The 19,821-nt window shown below is 37.3% G+C and overlaps 1 protein-coding gene across 7 annotated transcripts in view; it reads left to right on the forward strand.

Moving 5' to 3' along the window:
* Window positions 1-19,821, forward strand: part of JMJD1C (jumonji domain containing 1C) — a gene marked incomplete at its 5' end in the record, with an annotated part of 160,380 nt that overhangs the window by 90,037 nt on the left and 50,522 nt on the right. For 6 of the 7 annotated variants that reach the window (XM_084753330.1, XM_084753331.1, XM_084753327.1 and 3 more), the window contains one exon: window positions 2,872-2,985. The exons of the other annotated variant lie outside the window; for it this stretch is intronic. Coding sequence is in view for 2 of the 6 variants with exons in the window: in XM_084753327.1 (XP_084609453.1) it covers window positions 2,872-2,985 (114 nt within the window). The remainder of the gene's footprint in view (window positions 1-2,871; window positions 2,986-19,821) is intronic. 7 annotated transcript variants of the gene reach the window in all.

Genomic DNA, 19,821 nt, shown 5'->3' on the forward strand with positions numbered 1-19,821 from the left:
GATTTATTTAAAAATGTTTTTCGGGGAGGGCTCATCTGTTCTCCTCTTCCTCATGTGAATGGAATGTGGTGCAGCATGGAGCCCCAAACAGGATACAGTTGTTCGAACATTCTTCCTATAGCATGGTAGGCCTTTCTAGAAATATAGGCTTTCAGCAGGGTTTATTTTGGCTTTAGACTATTTTTAAAGTTTGGTTAACACTAGCTAATGACCTTACATGAACTTTGAATCCCCTAACAAAATGGAAAAAATGTTTTGTTTCAACTGAATGTTCAGTTTTAAGTTAGTGTCTTCCGCTTGGGTTTCAGAGCTTCAAGCCTTTTGTGATTAGGGCCATGTTCTACTGGGCTGCCTCCCCTTAGGCAGAGGACGTTCCTCATAGGAGTCTTCAGTGTCTTGAATTAGTTATGCATGAGTTCTACTCTCTGTACATTCCAGTGCGCCTACAGCAGAGAAACATTTACTATGGGCATATTAGTAAAGCTACAAAATCTATCTGTTTCCATTTTAATACGAACATGCTTAATTTTTGATGTGTGTTAGAAACAAAAATTAACATTGTTACATAGCTGATTTGCCACCTTAAAAAAATCATAGTATATTTTAACTCTTTCACATTTGTATTTTATAAAGTAAGCTTTACAGTGGCCCAGTTGGTAATTTAATATATTTTAATGTTTCTTTAACAAGCACTGTAAAGTGTTTCTACTTGGTGAGAGTATTATCTGTAGTTAAAATGTCATTGAACATGGTATCATTTGTAAATCAGTCTTTGTCACACATATTTGCTAGCAAAATTTTGCCAAAGGCTTTCAGTTAATTACCTTAAAATTTGAGGAATTATTTTATCTAGAAATTAGACCCCTTGCTAAGTTAACTGGAAGTAATTTAAATTATGTTAATTTGCTGAATTTTACCTCTAAAGCTCAGGCCCACCTTGCACAGGAGAGCTCTTGAGAACAGGAATGTTTTTGATATTTTAAAATGACTGGGTCTCAGGAAATGCAAACACCTGTATTACTTGCATAAGGAAGACGGCTAGGTTACCTTGTGTTAAGTCCTACTAAATTGTGTCTTTAGCCACTTGGATAATAATCTTTTATGTATCGTTTTTTGTTAACCATTATGGTTTGGCCTGAAGTGTTTGGAAGAGAAACAGATAATGTCCAAAGATTGAAAGTCCTCTTGAGAAGGAGCCAGTGTTCTCTCATTTACCAAAGCTAAACTAATAGAAGTATAACATGAATTTTTTTCATTGTAGAAATAAGTTAATTTCATAGCTCTTTATGTTAACATATTTCATATAATCAGATAACATGAGTCTTTAAAAAGTGAGTAAATTATCTTATAAATAATGATAGGATTTTATGAAATAGTAGATTTAGGAATCTAGGTCCCTCCAAAAATAGAAAAAATTGGTAACAGGCAGCGATAGATATCCAATTAATGTAGGAATTTTATATTTTGAAAATGTAATTTCCAGCACAAAATACTTTGAATATGTAGTACTTAAAAGGCTAGGCTGGAACATAAAAAGTTGTTGTAATTAGATTATTTCAATTAAAGAAAATGTTATTTGCTCACAAATTCATTGTAATTTAGAGTAGAAATTAGGCATGTTTAATTTTTTTCTTTATTCTCATGTACTGATCAAAAAGTTTATAGAGCACAGTGAATCTACTGAGTCTTGTTAAGAATTTCCTAAATGTAGAAATTAACTCTTTGAAAGCTCCTTCAAACTAAAACTCTTGACTTTTCCCAGAGCATTTTGTATTTCTTTAAGACATAATAACAAGAAAGGGAAAGCACAAGCACTCGTTGATTTAGGAGTCCTAGAGATATTTGCTGTCTGTCAAAAGCTTTGCTTTGTGTCCAGATTGTATTCAGTTTGCCTTGTAAGGAGGAAGTTTCTTCTGGTATACATATATGTATGGCTTCTGTGACTGACTGGCTGACTGACTGACTGGCTGACACACACACACACACACTCTCTCTCTCTCTCTCTCTCTCTCTCTCTCTCTCTCTCTCTCTCTCTCTCTCTCTCACACACACACACACACACACACACACACACACACACACACACCATATGCAGTTTAGAAGCCTGGTGTTTAATTGTATTTTTCAGATTGTGGTTCAGTTTTAAGATGGTAGAAATTTGTTTTCATTTTGAAGATTTTAGAACAAACAGTAATAGATACATGAATACATTTAATTTTTATTGAAGCTGACTCTACTAAGAATGAGAATGTGGCAATAGTCATTTAAGAAAAACATGGTGCTTTTATTTCCTTCCTCTAACTTTCCCACCTCCCTGTCTGCAGTGTCTCAGACTCGCTTTTCAATAGTGCCAGAGACAGGAGAGTGCTGCTGGGTAGACTGTGGTCTTTTCTCACTGACCTCTTCCTGCTGCCCTCTGCTCTCACTGAAGTAACTGCATCTGTATTTGTTCTTGGAGCAAAGCAGGGGTGGAGTTAGGTCAGTTGCTTCCTGTTCAGTTAAATCTAAGTATTGAAATTAGACTATAACTTCTCTCTAGTTTGTGTGTGTGGGTGAATGTGTTTGACTTCTTTTCACTTTTAGTGTTGTACAGAAACATACACATGTCTGCTTGGTAGACCCTTCTCAAAAGTACACTGTGGCTTAATACAGTATAATTTTTACCTTATTCATTATGATTGTGTTTAGTTCCTTTTTAATGACTACAAAGTGTTCTATGTTTTGAATAAACAGATTAGATTATACTAGTGTGACAATGATATTTAAACATTGTGTTGGTGTATACCCCTTTGTACTACTTTGAGGATACAACCAGAAAATAACCATTAGAAATTTTCTTTTTTTCTTGTTTCTCATTTCTTTTTTTGACAGACCTTCAAACCATTGGTTGAAAATAGTATACCTAGTTCCATCATTGCAGTAGAATTCCTTATAGATAAGCAACTGGATTTTTTAACAGAAGATAGTGCCTTTCAGCCATACCAGGTAAGAAACTGTAAACTACTTTTGGAGTTACTTATTCATTAAGCTTCATTCATATTCAGGTATTCTTAAACATTGTTTTATTTAACATCTTAGTTATACAAGGAAGCAAGTGCATTCAACAAATTTTGATTATAACATTATTTATCAATTAATATGTGCTGAGACATTCCTGAGAATCAGGAACGTTTTGGCTGTTGCTAGGATTCCGGGAGTGAACACAGTAGTGCTCTTTGACATTCTGAATGTTAGAAACAAACTGGCTAGACACCAGCATCACTAGTTCTCTAAACGTAGAAGGCTGGATCTATCTATAAATGCATTTGAGATATTGGTTTTATTTTGTTTTGCCTGATGTGTGTATGCGTTTCTGTGTGTGTGCTCAAGTGCGCACATATGCATGCATTTATTTAAAGGATTGTTTGGTTTGAATTCCTTGGAATCAAACCCAGGGCTATGAGCAGGATAGTCATTCGCGATCCCATTGAACTGTATCACCAGGTCTCACTTTAAAAGAGGAACTTTTAAGTTGTTCTGAATAATTTAATAGTGTAAGTAAATGCATTTTAGGGGGAAATGTGTTTCCCAGTAGAAAATGAGATTTAAATTATGTGAAGAAACTCATCACAACTATTAACTATTTGTGGTGATTCCTGCCTATAATCCTAGCACATAGGAGGCTGAAATAGGAGGAGCTCTTTCAGGGAAAGCCTGAGCAACATAGGAAAACAGTCTCAGAAAGCAGAAAAGTGTGTGTGTTGGGGGCGGGGATGGGGCCGCAGGTGGCCTTGGTGCTTGAGAGATGTGTCTGTGGTTAGGAACACTTGGGGCTCTTAAAGAGGGTGGAGCTCCCACTGCTGACAACAGGCAAGTCACAACTACATGTAACCTCAGCTCTAGGGATCTGATGTCTTTGCTGATTCAGGCATGTGGAATATACATACACACAGAGACAAGCACATACAAAGATAAGTAAAAATTAAGTCCTTTGTCTATTATTTTAATCTGGCTTATTTAATTTAAAAATGTCTACATTATTTTCATATTTGAACGTTAGCTTCAGTGTTTTAAGTATATACAAACAAATTTCTTGCAGATACTTGTCTTATTACATGTTTTAAGTAGTATATAACTGCATTAAACAGAAAGTGAGAGATCTATGTTAGTGTCTTCCCTCAAAGAGTGGAAAGTTAGTTGCTGTATAATTGCAGACTAGTTACTTTTATTCAGAAAATAAATGTTTTTTCTATGGGAAAAGCAAGGGACTTAAGTTACTGAGCAATGGATTCTGCTGAAGTTGTAACACCAAGAGAGCTGGAGTGGTTAAGTTTGCCAGCTTAGCAGTTCCTTTCCTGGAAGTATTCTTTCCTAATTAGAAGCCTATATAGATTTACGTTTGTCTTTTACTGTTGTTTCTTTTTTTTTCTTTACAGGGTGTAGTTTTGTTTTGTTGTTGTTGTTGTGTCTCCTCCTCCTCCTCCCCCCCCCCTCCTCCTGTACAGTTAACTTTTATTTTTCACTTACATTTATGGTTAAAATTCACAGCAAATTCCAGTTTAGTAATAGAGGTGTTGGGAATTCCCCCAGGTTTTATTTTGCTTTGGTGAGTGCTGTCTACTTACTATAGTCCTTATTACCATTTTTTTTTTTTAAATTTCTAAAAGTCATTTAAATGTACTTCCAGGTGAGCTAAAGGGAAATTGAGCTTGGATCTGAGGTATAATAGTTACATACATGCTACTTCTAAAAATAAAGAGTTGGTGGCCTAACTGCAGCATGCTTGTTAGGAAGAATGTGCTGCTGGTGGTTGTGTTCCTTCACACACCCCACATTTAAAACTTCTTTCAGATTCTGGTCATTTTTGTTTTCTTTTCAATGAAAAGAAAGCATAGGAGCAAAAATTTGATATGGTTTGTTGAATTGTTTAATCGTTTTTGTTCAAAAGTATCTAGACTGTTTTCCTAATAGACATATATAAACTGATAACTGGCTTAGATAAATTCTCTAACTCCAAGAAGTGAGGAGATTCTTTGACATTATTTATTAATTTAATAATTAATGTTCCCCCCTCCAAAAAAAAAAAACCCCAGTTGTTAGCCTAAGAGCACTTGAATTTTAGAACTTCTTAGTTTTTATAAGAACATGATTATTTGCAGAGAAGTGTTTTGCTTTGATTTATTTTTTTGAGACAGGATTAATTGTAATCCAGACTATCCTACGACATGACCCTCCTGCTTCTCCCCATGCTGTGCTGCAGGTGATGAGCAGCCTCACCTGATTACAGAAGTTCTTCATGTAGTTTATTGTTGATGCTTATACATGTTTTAGCATGATGAACAGACATATGTGACAGAAGTCTAACATGGTTAACCTGCCTTTCTGTAATTATTCAAATTAATGTGTGGAATACACATTTGGAGAGAAGAAAAAAAAATGCCTTCTTGTTGTTTTGCTTTGTTTATTTTTATGTCATAGAGACTTTATTCCAGAATTCTTTTTTGTTTTTTTTGTTTGTTTGTTTTTAAAATTTTTTTTATTGGAAAAATAAAATCATTCATATTACATCTCAGTTGCTATCTCATCCCGTGCAGCCTCCCATTCCTCCCTCCCTCCCGAGTTCACCCCATTTCCAGAATTCCTTTTTGTAATCCATCGTCTAAGTAGTACCTTAAGTTCCTTGTAATCTTATATATTGTGTATTTTACTTCCTTGGCCTCTCTCAGCTGTAGAAGGCAATCATACATAAGTCAAAGGACTGTGGATACGTAAGCTAGCCTTGCAATTTATTGTCACATTTCCCCTCTCCCTTCAAATTTCATGAAGCAGTGGGTTTGTTTGTTTGTTTGTTTGTTTTTAAATCAAGTTGATAATTATCCTTTAATAATGACTTAGGTATGGAGAAGGGCTCTTATACTCTTTAGAAATGTGATATGGGGCTTTTTTTTCCATATAATTTTTAGCCTATAGTACTGTGGCGTAATTTTCATTTTGTAAAAAATCCCAGAAATGATACCCCTCACCTAAGTTCCTGAGTTCTTAACATTCTGTTCTGTAGCAGTATGCTCACTTTAGTTTGCTTTATAGTTGTATAGGCCCCTTTATTTGTATTTTTAACAGGTATGGTGGGTTTTGCTATGCTCCAGTGGAGGTCAGAAAATGACTAGATTCCCTGGAGTTACAGAGGGTTATAAGGTTTTATGTGAGTGCTGGCAGTGGAGCCCCTGTCCTTTGTAAGAGCAGACAGTATTATTAACCACTAAGCCATCTTTCCAACCCCTGAAACCATCCAAAACACAAACAAAACTGTGAGTGCATATATGTAGTGTAAAGAAATGTTTACGAAGTAGATGGCTCAACACTTTAGGTTATTGGTTTGCTTGCATTCTATCTAACATCAGATTGCACATATTAAGTTATTTGCTCTGATCATGAAATTAAATGTTCAGTATTTTGAAAAGAATGTTGTTGACCAGTTGAACCAGTACTTCACTGATAGTACAATTAAATTCACTTTCATTACATCACTTTAGCAGCAAACATCTTTGGCATTGTTAATTTTATTTTGTTTTTCTTTTCCTGTGCACACAAAGGAGTTGCTTCCTCCACTTAGTTTTTCTGATATTGCGTAATAGTTGCAGTTAAAATTCTTCAAAGCAGAGGTGGGGCAGGGAGGGGGCAGGGAAAGAAATAGGGGCTCTGCTGCTCCTACAGCTTCCTTGCTGGGGTGGGAAGGGGGCGGCCATCGCTTTTTTATTTGAAGCTTTTTGGTTATTCATTTTGCTGTGCTTCAGCGTGTGATTACAAAGGTTGACTTTTTTCCGATTGAGTTTGATTGTACTTTTTATCAGAGTTTAAATGGTAAAGACAGAACATTCAGCTTTTAGCATGATTTTGAAATCGACTTGTCATGAATTTGGCTTCTAGCCATGAACACACCTGGAGTTTTCAGGTTGGTTGCTTCATACCTGATATAGGAGAGATTAGTTCTTGCCTGAAAATTGTATATGACTTATCAATTAAATCAATTGATCAATTAAATCAATAACTCATCAATTAAATATGGCTCGATCTGCTTTGATAGTTCAGTCTTTTCTAGGGGTCCCAACCTTCTGTTGTTTGTTTGTTTGTTTTTCTTTAATAGAATTTTTTCTCACACAATATATACCCAATTACAGTTTCTTCTTCCTCTCCTCGTCCCAGTCTTTCCCCTCCTACCTGGATCCACCCCTGTCTCTCAGTAGACAGGCTTCTAAGCCGTAATAATGAAATACAGCAGTTTTATTTTGCCTCATCTTCCACAGTGTGTTGTTTCCTGAGCCCTGAGGGGAGGGATTTTACGGAGACGTTCCATTTAATGTTCCCGAGTGTTCCAAGGTCTCTCACTCCTTACATAATGTCTGGCGTTGGATCTCCGTATTTGTTGCCATTTGTTGCTTCAGGAGGAAACACCTCTGATGGCTGAACAGGGCTTTTGATCAATTAGTATAGCAGAAAATCATTTCGAATCATTTTATTATTTTTTGTGGGGGACAATACTCTTTGGTTTGACCCTAGGTCTCTTGGCACTGTCTAGTCTCAGATTTTGGTCACACAATATGGGCTCCATTTCATAGAGTGGACCTTAAGGCAAATCATATATTGGTTGGATCCTCCCAGAAGTTTTGTGCTACCATTGCTTTAGCATATCATGCAAGCAGGACATCATTGTAGATCAAAGGGTTTGTGGCTTGGGTGGGTTTTGTTTTTGTTTTTCAAAGCAGAGTTTCTCTGTGTAGCCCTGTCTGTCCTGGAACTTTTCTCTCTATAGGCCAGGCTGCTCCCATACTCAGAAATTTGCCTTCCTCTGCCTCCTGAGTGCTAAGATTAGAGAAAGGCGTGTGCCACCACCCAGCAAGTGGCTGGATTGGTTTGATGTTTGATTTGGTAGCATGCAGAGTACCTTCCTATGCCAATGTAGAATGTAGGAGTGAAGGCTCTATGGAGGCACCAGCGTGACTTCTCCATGTTCAATGAGTTGTGTAGGTGTTGTCTTCAGCAATGAGGTCTTGCTCACTTTGTGGAGTGCAACCTATATATAGCCTTGCAAACAGCCTGTCTTGTTTGGGGATTCCCATGGGACACACACACACACACACACACACACGAAGCTACTACTGCTACTAGCTTTCCATATGATCCCTCAAATGGCCCTTCATTTTAGCTTTCTTCCCCCATACTCCTCCATCATCACCCTTTTCCTCATCTTCCCAACTTGATCTTACCATTATAGGTCACACCTTCCCCATCCATCTTTAACTGTCTATTCTATTTCCCTTTCTTAGGGAGGTTTATTTGTCCCTCTTGTATCTTACTCTACACTTAACCTGTGTGGTTCTACGATTGTAGCTTGGTTAACATTGACTTAATAGCTTTTATCTGCATATAAGCAAATATATACCACATTGGTCTTTCTGGGTCTGGGTTTTGTTTCTCAGTCTGGTGTTGTTGTTGTTGTTGTTGTTAATTTGTTTTTCTTAGTTCCACCCATTTGTTTCCATATTTAATTGTTTTAGCAGCAGAGTAATACTCCATTATGTAAATATACTGCGTTTTCATTGTCCATTCTTCTGTTGAGAGACTATACTAGTTTGTTTCCAATTCCTGGCTATTATGAATAGAGCAGTGAACATGGTTGAAAAATGTCTCTGTGGTAGGATAAAGCATCCTTTGCATACATGCCCAAGAGTGGTATAGGGTCTTGAGGTAGGTTGATTCCAGTCTTCCTGAGGAACCTCCACACTGATTTCCATAGTGGCTGTACAAGTTTCCAGTTCCAGTAACAGTGGATTAGTGTTCCCCTTACTCCACATCCTTGCCAGCATAAGCTGTCACTTGTGTTATTGATCTTAGATATTCTGACATGTGTAAGATGGAATCTCAAAGTAGTCTTGATTTACATTTCCCTGATGACTAACACTGCTGAACATTTTTAAAAGTTTCTCAGCCATTTGAATTTCCTCCTTTGAGAATTCTGTTTAGATCTGTACCACATTTTTTATTGGGTTATTAATTTTTCTTTGTTTTTTAAGGCAGGATTTTTGTTGTTGTTGTTGTTGGTGGTGGTGGTGGTGGTGGTGGTGGTGGTGTGTGTGTGTGTGTGTGTGTGTGTGTGTGTGTGTGTGTGTGTGTGTAGTCCTGGCTGTCTTAGAATTTGCTCTGTAGACCAGACTAGCCCAGAACTCATAGATAAGCTCCTGCCTCTGCCTCTAGAGTACTGGGATAAAGGTGTGCACCACCACCACTTTGCTCTTTGTTTTCTTGGTATCTAGCTTTGAGTTCTTTAGATAGCTTGGATACTAGCCTTCTATTGGATATGTAGTTTATAGGAATCTCCTGTTCTTTAGGCTGTCACTTTGCTTGAAAGATTGTGTCCCTTGCCATACAAAAGCTTTTCAGCTTCATAAGGTTTTACTAATTATTGATCTTAGTTCCTGTGCTAGGAGTTCAAGGCTTTTCCCAACTTTCTCTTCTATCAGGTTCAGTGTATTTGGTTTATGTTGAAGTCTAAGATAACCATTTAAAGTTGAGTTTTGTGCAGGGTGATAAGTATTGATTTATATGCAATCTTCTACATGCTGTTTGGCCAGCACCAGTTGTAGAAGATACTCTTTTTTCCTGTGTGTATTTCTAGCTTCTTTTTTTTTTTTTTAAGTGTCTCTAAATCTATGGGTTTACGCCTGGCTCTTGAATTTTATTCCATTGACCAACATGTCTGTACCATACTGGTTTTGTTGTTCTGTAGTGCAAATTTACATGGGGATGTTGATACCTCCAATGGTTCTTTTACTCTTCAGGACAATCGCTGGTTTTAATTGTAATTTAAAAAAAAAAAAAAACTAGGCAAAGTACACTAGTTAAAACCTCCAGATAGCTGAGCAGGGTGGTGGTGCATACTTTTAATCCCAGCACCAGAGAGACAGAGTTCCAGGCCAGGCTGGTCTACAGAGCGAGTTTCAGGACAGGCAGAGCTACACAGAGAAACCCTGTCTTGGAAAACAAAAGCAAGCAAAAGTCCCTTCCTTGAATTTGCTTCCACAAATTTATACCACACTTCGATCTGTTGTATGAATATATAATACTCATGTTTCTTCTAACATAAGGTATAGTCATCGTAGAATTTAGTTATTATGTTTGTATTTGAAGTTCTGAATCATAGTGAACCTTGAATTTAGAAATAAAATTCATAGTAGCAGCATTTTTCTCCTGCTGTGGGTGGTGGGGTGGCTGTTGGGGTCACAAGGGCCCTTCTTTAGTTCCTGAACTAGAGAGTGCTTCAGACCTAGAGGAGAATATTTATTTATTTATTTATTTATTTATTTATTTATTTATTTATTGTGATGTGTGTGGATGCACTTGAGCTATCTATGTCTCTCATGTGGAAGCCAGAGGAGTTCCTGGAATTATACTTAAGATTGGCAGGCTTGGTGGCATGTCTTTTACCCAGTGAACCATCTTGTTGGCCTGATAAGTCTTTATTATCTTATAATCTTTTGTGTGTGTGTGTATGTCCTTACCACATGTGTTCCTGGTGCATGTGGAGGCCAGAGGAAAGAGTTAGATCCCCCAGGATTGAGGTTTCAGAGGATTGTAGTCCACCATGTGTGTACTGGGAGTCAGACTTTGGTCTTCTGCAGAGCAGTCAGTGTTTCTACCTGCTGAGCCAGCACCAGGCTTTATAGCCTTTGGATTGTGCTTGATCTGTGTTTGTGTAATTCTGTATTCTTTCAATGATTAAAATTATTACCTCAGATCCTTGCGTATGCTAGACAAGCACTCTACCAGTGAGCCATACCCCAACCCATTTCAACCTATAATTTTCCTACCATTGATTACATAAATATATTGTCTGAGATTTTAAGTAATTGTTACCTAGCACAACTGGTTTACTTAAAAATAGCTCCACCAATTGGCCAGGATAAGTTAGCAGTAGTTAAAAGGTGGAGAATAGCAGAGGCACTCAGTTGTTTCTCACAAATTTCTGCCATGATCCTGTGGAATTTGGAGTTGCTTCATAACCAGGAGGGGGTAATTCAAGTCAGGGAAGATACAGCCTCTGAATAGCCAAGGGGAAACATTAGCTGGTGGTCTGGTTAAAACTAAGCACATGCTATGCTTTCTTAAATTAAGTAATTAATATAAATGGAACACTGACAATGAAACTCCTAATAGTTTGTTTATAAGCAGATTTATTCCTCAACATATTGTAATGATATTGTTAGTACTTTACAAAAATAAATAAACTGTTATTATTACCTTAGAAGGCTAAGAAGATGATCTGCTTTTTCAAACTTATTTTTGTTTATTTGTTTTGTTTTTCAAGAACAGTGTGTGTGTGTGTGTGTGTGTGTGTGTGTGTGTGTGTGTGTGTGTGTGTGTAGAGCTAGGGCTGTCCTGGAACCTGCTCTGTAGACCAAGTTGGCTTCAAACTCAGAGATCCACTTTGGCCTCCTGAGTACAGACAGGCACTTTAGACCAGTGGTTCTCAATCTTCCTAGTGCTGTGACCCTTTAATACAGTTCTATATGTTGTGGTGACCCCAACTGTAAAATTATTTTTGTTGTTCTACCATAACTGTAATTTTGTCCCTGTTATGAATTATAATATAAATATCTGCTCTGCAGATGGTCTTGGGCAACTCCATGAAAGGGTCAATTCTTTTGGTTTAGTTTGGTGGGTTTTGTTTTTGGAGAAAGGGTTTCTCTGTGGCTGTCCTGGACTTGCTTTGTAGACCAGGCTGGCCTCGAACTCATAGAGATCCACTTGCCTCTGCCTCCTGCGTGCTGGGATTAAAGCGTGTGCCACCACGCCTGGCTATAAACATTCCAATGGGAAACAGAGATTTTACCAGGAGGGAGGGAGGGCAGGAGACTAAATTTATTTTAAGATAATGATAATTAGAGTTGGGAGTTGATATTTAAAAATGTATTTTTAAAGCTGGGCAGAGGCAGGTGGATCGCTGTGAGGTGGAGGCCAGCCTGGTCTAGAGAGCAAGTCCAGTACAGCCAAGGCTACACAGAGAGACCCTGTCTCGAAAAACAAAACAAAACAACCCCTCCCCTTTTTTTTTGGTAGACCCTTGTTATATAACTTAGGCTACCTTTCAACTTGGGATTCTCCCATCTTAGCTTCAGAGTTCTGACACAGCTATAAAGTTGAGGCCCACCTGTGAAATAAGAAAGACCCTGTCTTCCCAATTAAAAAGAAATTCCTTGAAGTAGATTTAAAAAGACAAAAGTGAGGCCTAGAGAGACCGCTCAGAACTTAAGAGCACTGTCTGCTCTTCCAGAGGACAAAGGTTTAATTCTCAGCACCCACAAGGCAGCTCACAACTGCCTGTAATTCCAAGTCCAGAGGATCTAACACTCTCACAACAATACAAACAAATTAAAAGTGTGTCTCACCATGATTGGCACTGTCATATTCAAAAATTTAAAAAAGTCAAAAATGCTTAGTGAAGGCTTCAAGAATGTAAGACTAATAGAGATGAAAATGGTTTAAAAAGTTTAAAAAGTCTGAGGAAGGATATAACACACTAAGGATGAAAGTAAAAAATTAATACTGTCAAGATGACAGTATCATCAATGATAAGGGGGTAGATTAGGAAACATCAGGATAACCCAGTTAGAATAAAGGTGATTTTAATAGTAGACATAGTACTAGATCTGTAGGCTAGGATCAGATAAAAGAGGGAAAGGATTTTTAAGTACACTTAACCAGCAAATATAAAAAGTAATGTATTAACAGTGGTATGCCGATTGTTACAACATCAAAAGGAATTAGTTGACTGGGTGACATTTTGCCATAGAGATTGAATGTAGGCATAGTGGTTAATAGCGATGATTTCTGTCATTCCTGTCAATCATGATTTAAAATCTTGACTGGGGAAAGGATTAGAAATTTCTACACGAAGTGTTCACATATATAAAATACAGGCAAATCATATACATCAGAAGTGTTAGAAAGGTTAAAATGAAATCTGTTAAACAGCTTCTCACCTGCTGAATAAGGTAGCTATTTTTCTCTTTTCACCTAGTTTGGTATTCTTAAGCCTTTTGAGTTGGTTGCTTGTAACTTTTAAAAACATTTATTAACTTATTCAGATTAATCTCACTTGTTATAGTTGCTTGTAACTCTTGCCATCCACATACTTGTTGCATATTCCTCACCTTTGTCTACTCATATTTAATGCTTCATTTGTCTCTTTAGAACCATTGTTTCTTTACCCAACATATTTTTTCCAGCTGCTTGTACAACCCTGTTATCAGTGCCTGATTAGTGAACATATTTCTTTTTTCTCCTCCTCCCCCTTTTCGGAGGTTATTTAGGTAAGATTTCATTATGACTCTACACACATGTGCACACACACACACACACACAGTGTCTGTCTCCCTCTCTCTCTCTCTCTCTCTCTCTCTCTCTCTCTCTCTCTCTCACACACACACACACACACACACACACACACACACACACACACACAGTAAACAGTGCCCTACCTCAGAACAGCACTGATGATGCATGTGGTTAGACAGTGAAGTCCCTCTTGGTTCAGTATGTGGGGAGTGTTTGAGAAGATAATATTTTGGTCCGGAGAAATCCTTTAAACACTGGATGAAATAGTTGTACTAAATGAACCTTGAAGTTTCTTTCTAGCTCTTGTGTGAGCTTGCTTAGGGCGAAGAAAGGCAATCATTTCTGACCAGTAGTAACCCAGTGAAGTTAAAAACCACAATTGGTTCAGTCTAAAACTGAGTCTGTCTCAAGGAGAAACTTTTGAGTTATGAAGTACTAAATATAAGTGAAAAATTCTATCAAACTTAAAACACACACACACACACAACAAGATTTACTTGGATTCAACAACACTTACTGAGAGCTTTTTACCTTCTTTTCTGTGTCTGTTTCTAAATTATATTTTGGCAGGAATTAAGCACTTTTGCTATATAGGTTATACAGCATATACATTGTTCCAAGATTGTAAAAAGTACAAGATCATAGCAATAGCTGTGAACTGACTACTATTAGCTTGGTAAAATTAGCATCTTTGGATAGGCATGGCCTCAGGGTGGTCTAGATGAAGCCAAAGCAGGAAGCTGCTCTTGTGTAGTTCTTGGCTTTATCCCATTTCTACTCAAAAGTGACGTTTGCAATATTAGAGCCAAGCTGAAGCCTTGATAATAAAAAAAATGACCACAAAACCAAGAGAACCACCTACTAAAATAGTATCATTGTGCTTTCTTATTGAGAGAGAAAGAGAGGGAGGGTTTTGTTTTTTTTTAAGAATTGGTATGTTGTATTTTAATACAAATTTTGGTGTGTTCTATTATTTTATATTCCCCACCTACTTAATTTTATAAAGTCTTGATTTCAATAGTAATTATGAAACATGCTTATTAAGATCTCATAAGTCAATATCAAGTTATAGGATGATTGTTATAGTTATTTTAAAAGAAGAGACATTAAACCCAAGACTCAGTTTATCTCAAAACGAACAATTCTAGTGCATATGTGCTGCCATTAAAAAGCTTATTGGTGACGATTGCAAAATGTGTGTTTAAACATGCATCCCATGGAGGCCAGGGACAGGTTACTTTGACAAAAATTTGTCTGAATATATGAGCCGTTCTGCAGTATTTATATGAACAACATAAGTCACTGCAACAGTTCTCTGCTTGTCTTAAGTATTGTATGGCTGCAATGTTATCCCTTACTTATTTGTGTTATTAAGAGTGTGAAGTCTGTGAAATTATCCTTATAGGGATTGGGTTTCAAGGATTCTACACCATCACTTGTTACTTACTGTTTGGGAAAGATTTTCTGCTTTTGTTTGCCGGTCAGAATAGCATAGTAATATTTATTCTTTTTCCCTAATGCAGTTTTACTAAAGCCCAACTATATTATTTAAAATTCAGTGGTACTAAAGTACCTTAACAGTTTTGTATAAGACATCACCACTGCCTAGTTTCACAACTTTTTCATCATCCCCAACAGAACCTATATTAATTGAGGAATAATTCCTTGTTTTCTAATTTCACCTACTTCAGCTCTCAGTAACCTATCTTCTACTTTCTTTGTGATTCTGTTTATAATAGGTATTGCACATAAGAAAAATTACACAGTATCCATTTCAATGGCTTGCTTCACTTAGTATGATATCTTCAGGTTTCACCCATGTTAAAGCATATACTGGAAGTTAATTTCATTTTCTGTCTGAATATTTAATTGGTTTATACCACATTTTCTTTCTCATTTTGAAGGATATTTGGCCTTTTTTCTTTTGTCTAGGTATATAATGCTACTGTGAATAATGCTACAGTTAGATATTTCTTGTGTGTGTGTGTGTGTGTGTTGAAACATACAGAAATTTTATCTTTTAAACTTCTTGGAGCCAACTATGGTTATTCACACATGTGATCCTACCCAATACTTAGCTATAATTCCAGAACTCAGGAGACTGAAGCAAGTTTGAGATCACCTGGGGCTGTACATTCAGTTCTAGGCTATCCTGAGCTACTGCAGAGTGAAACTGTCCCTAAGTGTTCCTCATTCCTTCAAAAGGAGAAGTGCATGTACGCACACACACACACACACACACACACACATCTATAAACAAACGTGTTTGAGAAATAGCAGCTCTTTTCCATGCTGGGTTCATATACCTTAACATGATTTTAATCAACATTTCCCTATGTTACTGACAGATGATTCTCACCATCTGAATGAGAACCATTCTTTAATATACTCTGCTAACTAAAAAGCAAATAAACCTTTCAAATCAGGAACATTAGATATTCAGGATATGAGTCTTTATTTAAGTATATAGTTTGCAACCTTCCCACCCCTACCACATTCTGTTGGTTTTCTTTTCTCGTAACATGCTGTGATGTAGAAATGTTTTTAATGAATGAAGTTCTAAGTGGTCTGTTCTTTGTTGGATGCACTTTTGGTGTCACAGCCAAGAAATCATCGGCAAATTGAATGTCAAGATTTTTCTAAATGTATTCTTCAGAGACTCTTATTTTAAATGTTTTGTCCATTTTTATTTAAATTTAAGAAATAGTGTCAGCTAAGGGCCAAATAGTTTATTCTTCAGCATCACTTGTTGGAAAGATTATCTGTTACAGTGATTATTAGTTACAGTGAAACTCAGCTGATTATTGTACTGTAATTTATTTCTGCACTTTCTATTCTACACCCTTGATCCACCTGTCTTTATGCCAGTTTTCATACAGTTCTAATTAGTTAGGATTTAATTATTTAGGATGCCACCTCTTTTCTATATAGCCACATAATATGTTAAAATGATTGCCAGTCCAAAATAACTAACATAACTATCACTCTGTTCTGTCATTAAAATTTTGTGAATATTCCAGATAAATCTTGGTTTTATAACTCCTATATGAATTACTAGGCAATAGATTAACCTTTGCAGAAAACAGGTGCTTGAAGTTTGAGCAAAAGGGCAATATTGTGGTTGCTGAGCTATGACATCTAGCTATCACTTGTATGCTGGCCATTTGCTGTAATTGTGAGTTTAAAGATTGACAGAATACTGAATTCTCTTTCAATGTAGGGGAAGGTGTACACATCTTATTACAGAACCATGCTGCAAGTTGTAAAATAGTCGTTTATGTATAGTGTTTGTAGACTACCAGATATGTGTGTCTTCTTAGAAATAGAATTTTACTGGAAGTTAGATGAGGAACTAGACATGTGGTTTGGTGGTACAGTACTTGCTCAAGGTCTTCGTTTGATTTTCACAATGATAAAAACAATCAAAACATGGGAAAGACAAGAATGTTTCCTGATACAGTACAGTATTTGAGGGTTTTCCCAGGAACAGACCAAAGAGAGAGAGAGGGAAGGGGAAATTGACTTAAATACTGAAGTCTAGAATCTACTGAATAGGCCAACCTTGAGTCCAAAGGCAGTCTGGAATCATAAGGACCAACTTTCCTTAGAAGACCTTAGTCTGTCATAAGCTTTGAGCTAATTGTGGAGGCTTATCTGTTACTCAGATTCTGCTTACTTAGAGATAATTAAACCCAAAGGCCCCTTGTAGAAACGTGAGAACTGACACTTGACCAAATACCTGGGCACCATAGCATAATTCAGTTCACACAGAATTGTCACTGGTGCTACTGATACTTGATTTTCCTGTCTTGAGTTTTTGGAGGGCAGGTTTCTATGGCTCCGTAAGAAATGCCCTCATCACTTCCTCTTCTTTAGTTGCCAAACCCTCTTCCCCCTTTGCAGTGCTCTCCTGTCCACAGCACCATTGACTGCCCTTCTGAGATAGCTGGGAAAGTAGGAGCCGTCAAAGCACTGGTTAATCTTGAAATTATCAGCATATGGCCTCTTAGGTGTTTCCAGAATCCTAAGTGTGGAATTGCCCTCTTCCTGCAGAGGTCACACTTGGGGCCTTGTACTTAAGCTAGGCAAGCAGTGCTGCTGAGCGCAGCCCCAGCTCCTAATACTTTGGGCTTTTGGATGGTCCTTTTCTGGATCTTGGTTCTTAGCTGTTTGTTTCTCCTGGCTGCCTAGTAGTTCTTACCTGTTTGGTAAAGACTGAATTTTAACTGAGCAATATGCTTCTGTCACATTTGTTCTTAAGTGGGAGTCCTCATAGCCCAGTGAATTCCTTTTCTTGTGTACAGACTGGGACTCCAAAACTACACACGGTGCTGAAGAATGTGTCTGTGGGGACTTTGCAGTTGAGATCTGTACGTTTCACTGCTCCCTAAGGCTGGTAGTAGAAGAGAACGCTCTTAATGTCTACGGCGTCTGTATGAGCAGACTTGTATTATTGGTGGCATGGGCCTGACATGCTCCTGCTGTGGGAGAGTGCGATTATGCAGTGATCCCCAGCCCCAATAGGAGAGTGTTAAACTGCTGATTACCTCACTTCCAAAGCTTTTCTCATTTTTCCTTGCTCCATAGATAAGCTTAAATTCACACATTTGAAATTAACTTTTTAATGAACTTAAGTAGAAACACAACTATTGATTGCTTAGCTCCATTTCTTCCTCCCTGACTCTTAAGAATCTCCTCTCACATTCTCCATCTCCTATAAGATTTATTGTATCTGATTTTATAAATGATACTGTTAAAGTAGATCTAATTTACAACTTTAAAATAGAGGAACTAAAGTCAGTAGTACAATTGTGTGGTTGTAGAGTACAATAAATTGCTAGACTTCATTGAGATTTTATTTAAACATGTATATCTAGATATTTATCCAACTATAAAATCTGCCTTCTTTGGGAATTTTGCCCCTTTGGGATAGACATGTTAATTATTAGAAAGCTAGGAGTTGAGAGTGCAGCAGAGATCTCGCTGTCAGAATGCCGGGCAAGGTACACAGTCATGTGACTCGCACAGGACTACTATCGTTACAGCTGCTGTCACTTTGGGGTGCAGTGTCAAGCCCAGGGTTCCTTTCATGCTGAGCTCTTGCTCTCCCAACTGATGTACATACACCGTCAGCCCAACAAGTTAATTTATATTGTATTTTAATTTACATAGTAGTACACAATACCCCATTCATTACATTGGTGATTTTTCTATGTGCTGATATATGCAGAAGCATATCGTGTTCTGAAATTTTTGTATATGGTATTGATATCAGACTGTAGGAGTGTGGGTTCAGCAAATAAATAAGTACAGTGCTTATCTAGCATGTGTGATGCCCTAGATTTAAATCCCTGGAGGATAGAAAGAGGGATGGGAATTGCCTTTGTGTATAAATGTCAGCCCATGATGTATGTATTTTCAAGAAGCCCTCAGAAGTTTGAGAAATGCTAAAAAAACAAAAAACCACCATATTTTCATACATAACTAGTGAAACATTTTATTCCTCCTCAAAAATAATGGGTCACATAATTATTAAATTCTATATTTTTTATTTTCCGTGGTGTTGTGTGTGTGTGTGTGTGTGTGTGTGTGTGTGTGTGTGTGTGTGTTCCAGCCAAGATTCTTCTGTCCTGTATGTAATATCAACCATTCTTGTTTGTTTGTTTATGTGTATGGATCTTTTGCATGCAGTCACCATGTGAGTGCTTAGAATTGAACCTTGACCTGCAGTAAGAACAAGTCCCCCAGACTGCTGAGCCTTCTGTCTAGCTTTTCACAACCATTTGTACCAACTAACAACTGAGCTCCGTACACTTTTTGTATTTTATGTCATATTTACTTTTAATTTCCAATGTTAGAATAATTCTAGGGTGGAATTACAACTAAGGGGTACGGTTGTTCTAAAGCTTTTGCTTTTTTCTTTTTACTGAAATGTCCTAAATTTCCAGTGTCACATATAAGGAAATGCAGGCATGTTGCATTTACATTGCAGAATGCTGAACACTGAAGGAAAACATCAATCATACCTAACATTTCAGTGTCACTGTATTGTCCCCACTCTCAGATGGACCCTTAATTTATTTTGGCATCATTTTATATGCTTCTGTGAACTTGTATTTCCTTACACAGCTATTCCAAATTATCATTACTGTACTAAACTTCCTTCTTTTCTACTAGTAGCTGACCTTTCTCCTACTGCACAGAGGAAACTGAGGTTACAAGCAGGAACCCCCTTAACTTCCTGTTCTTAGGCCTATTTTTGTACCTTTTATTTGCCTCTTTTTTTTTTTTCTAGTCTCAAAGATAAGTGCACTTGGTGTTTCTTCAGTTTTACAAATATTCTCTGGTTGAGTACAAGGAGGAGTGTGCAGGTAGGTTGGGTTGAGATTTGTAGATTAGAAGAGCTCTGGTGAGATGCACAGCAGGGGAAGGCAAGAGGAAGAACTGGCT

The sequence above is a fragment of the Acomys minous genome (genome assembly GCF_964271855.1).
Source record: "Acomys minous genome assembly, chromosome: 13".
Lineage (NCBI taxonomy): Eukaryota > Metazoa > Chordata > Mammalia > Rodentia > Muridae > Acomys > Acomys minous.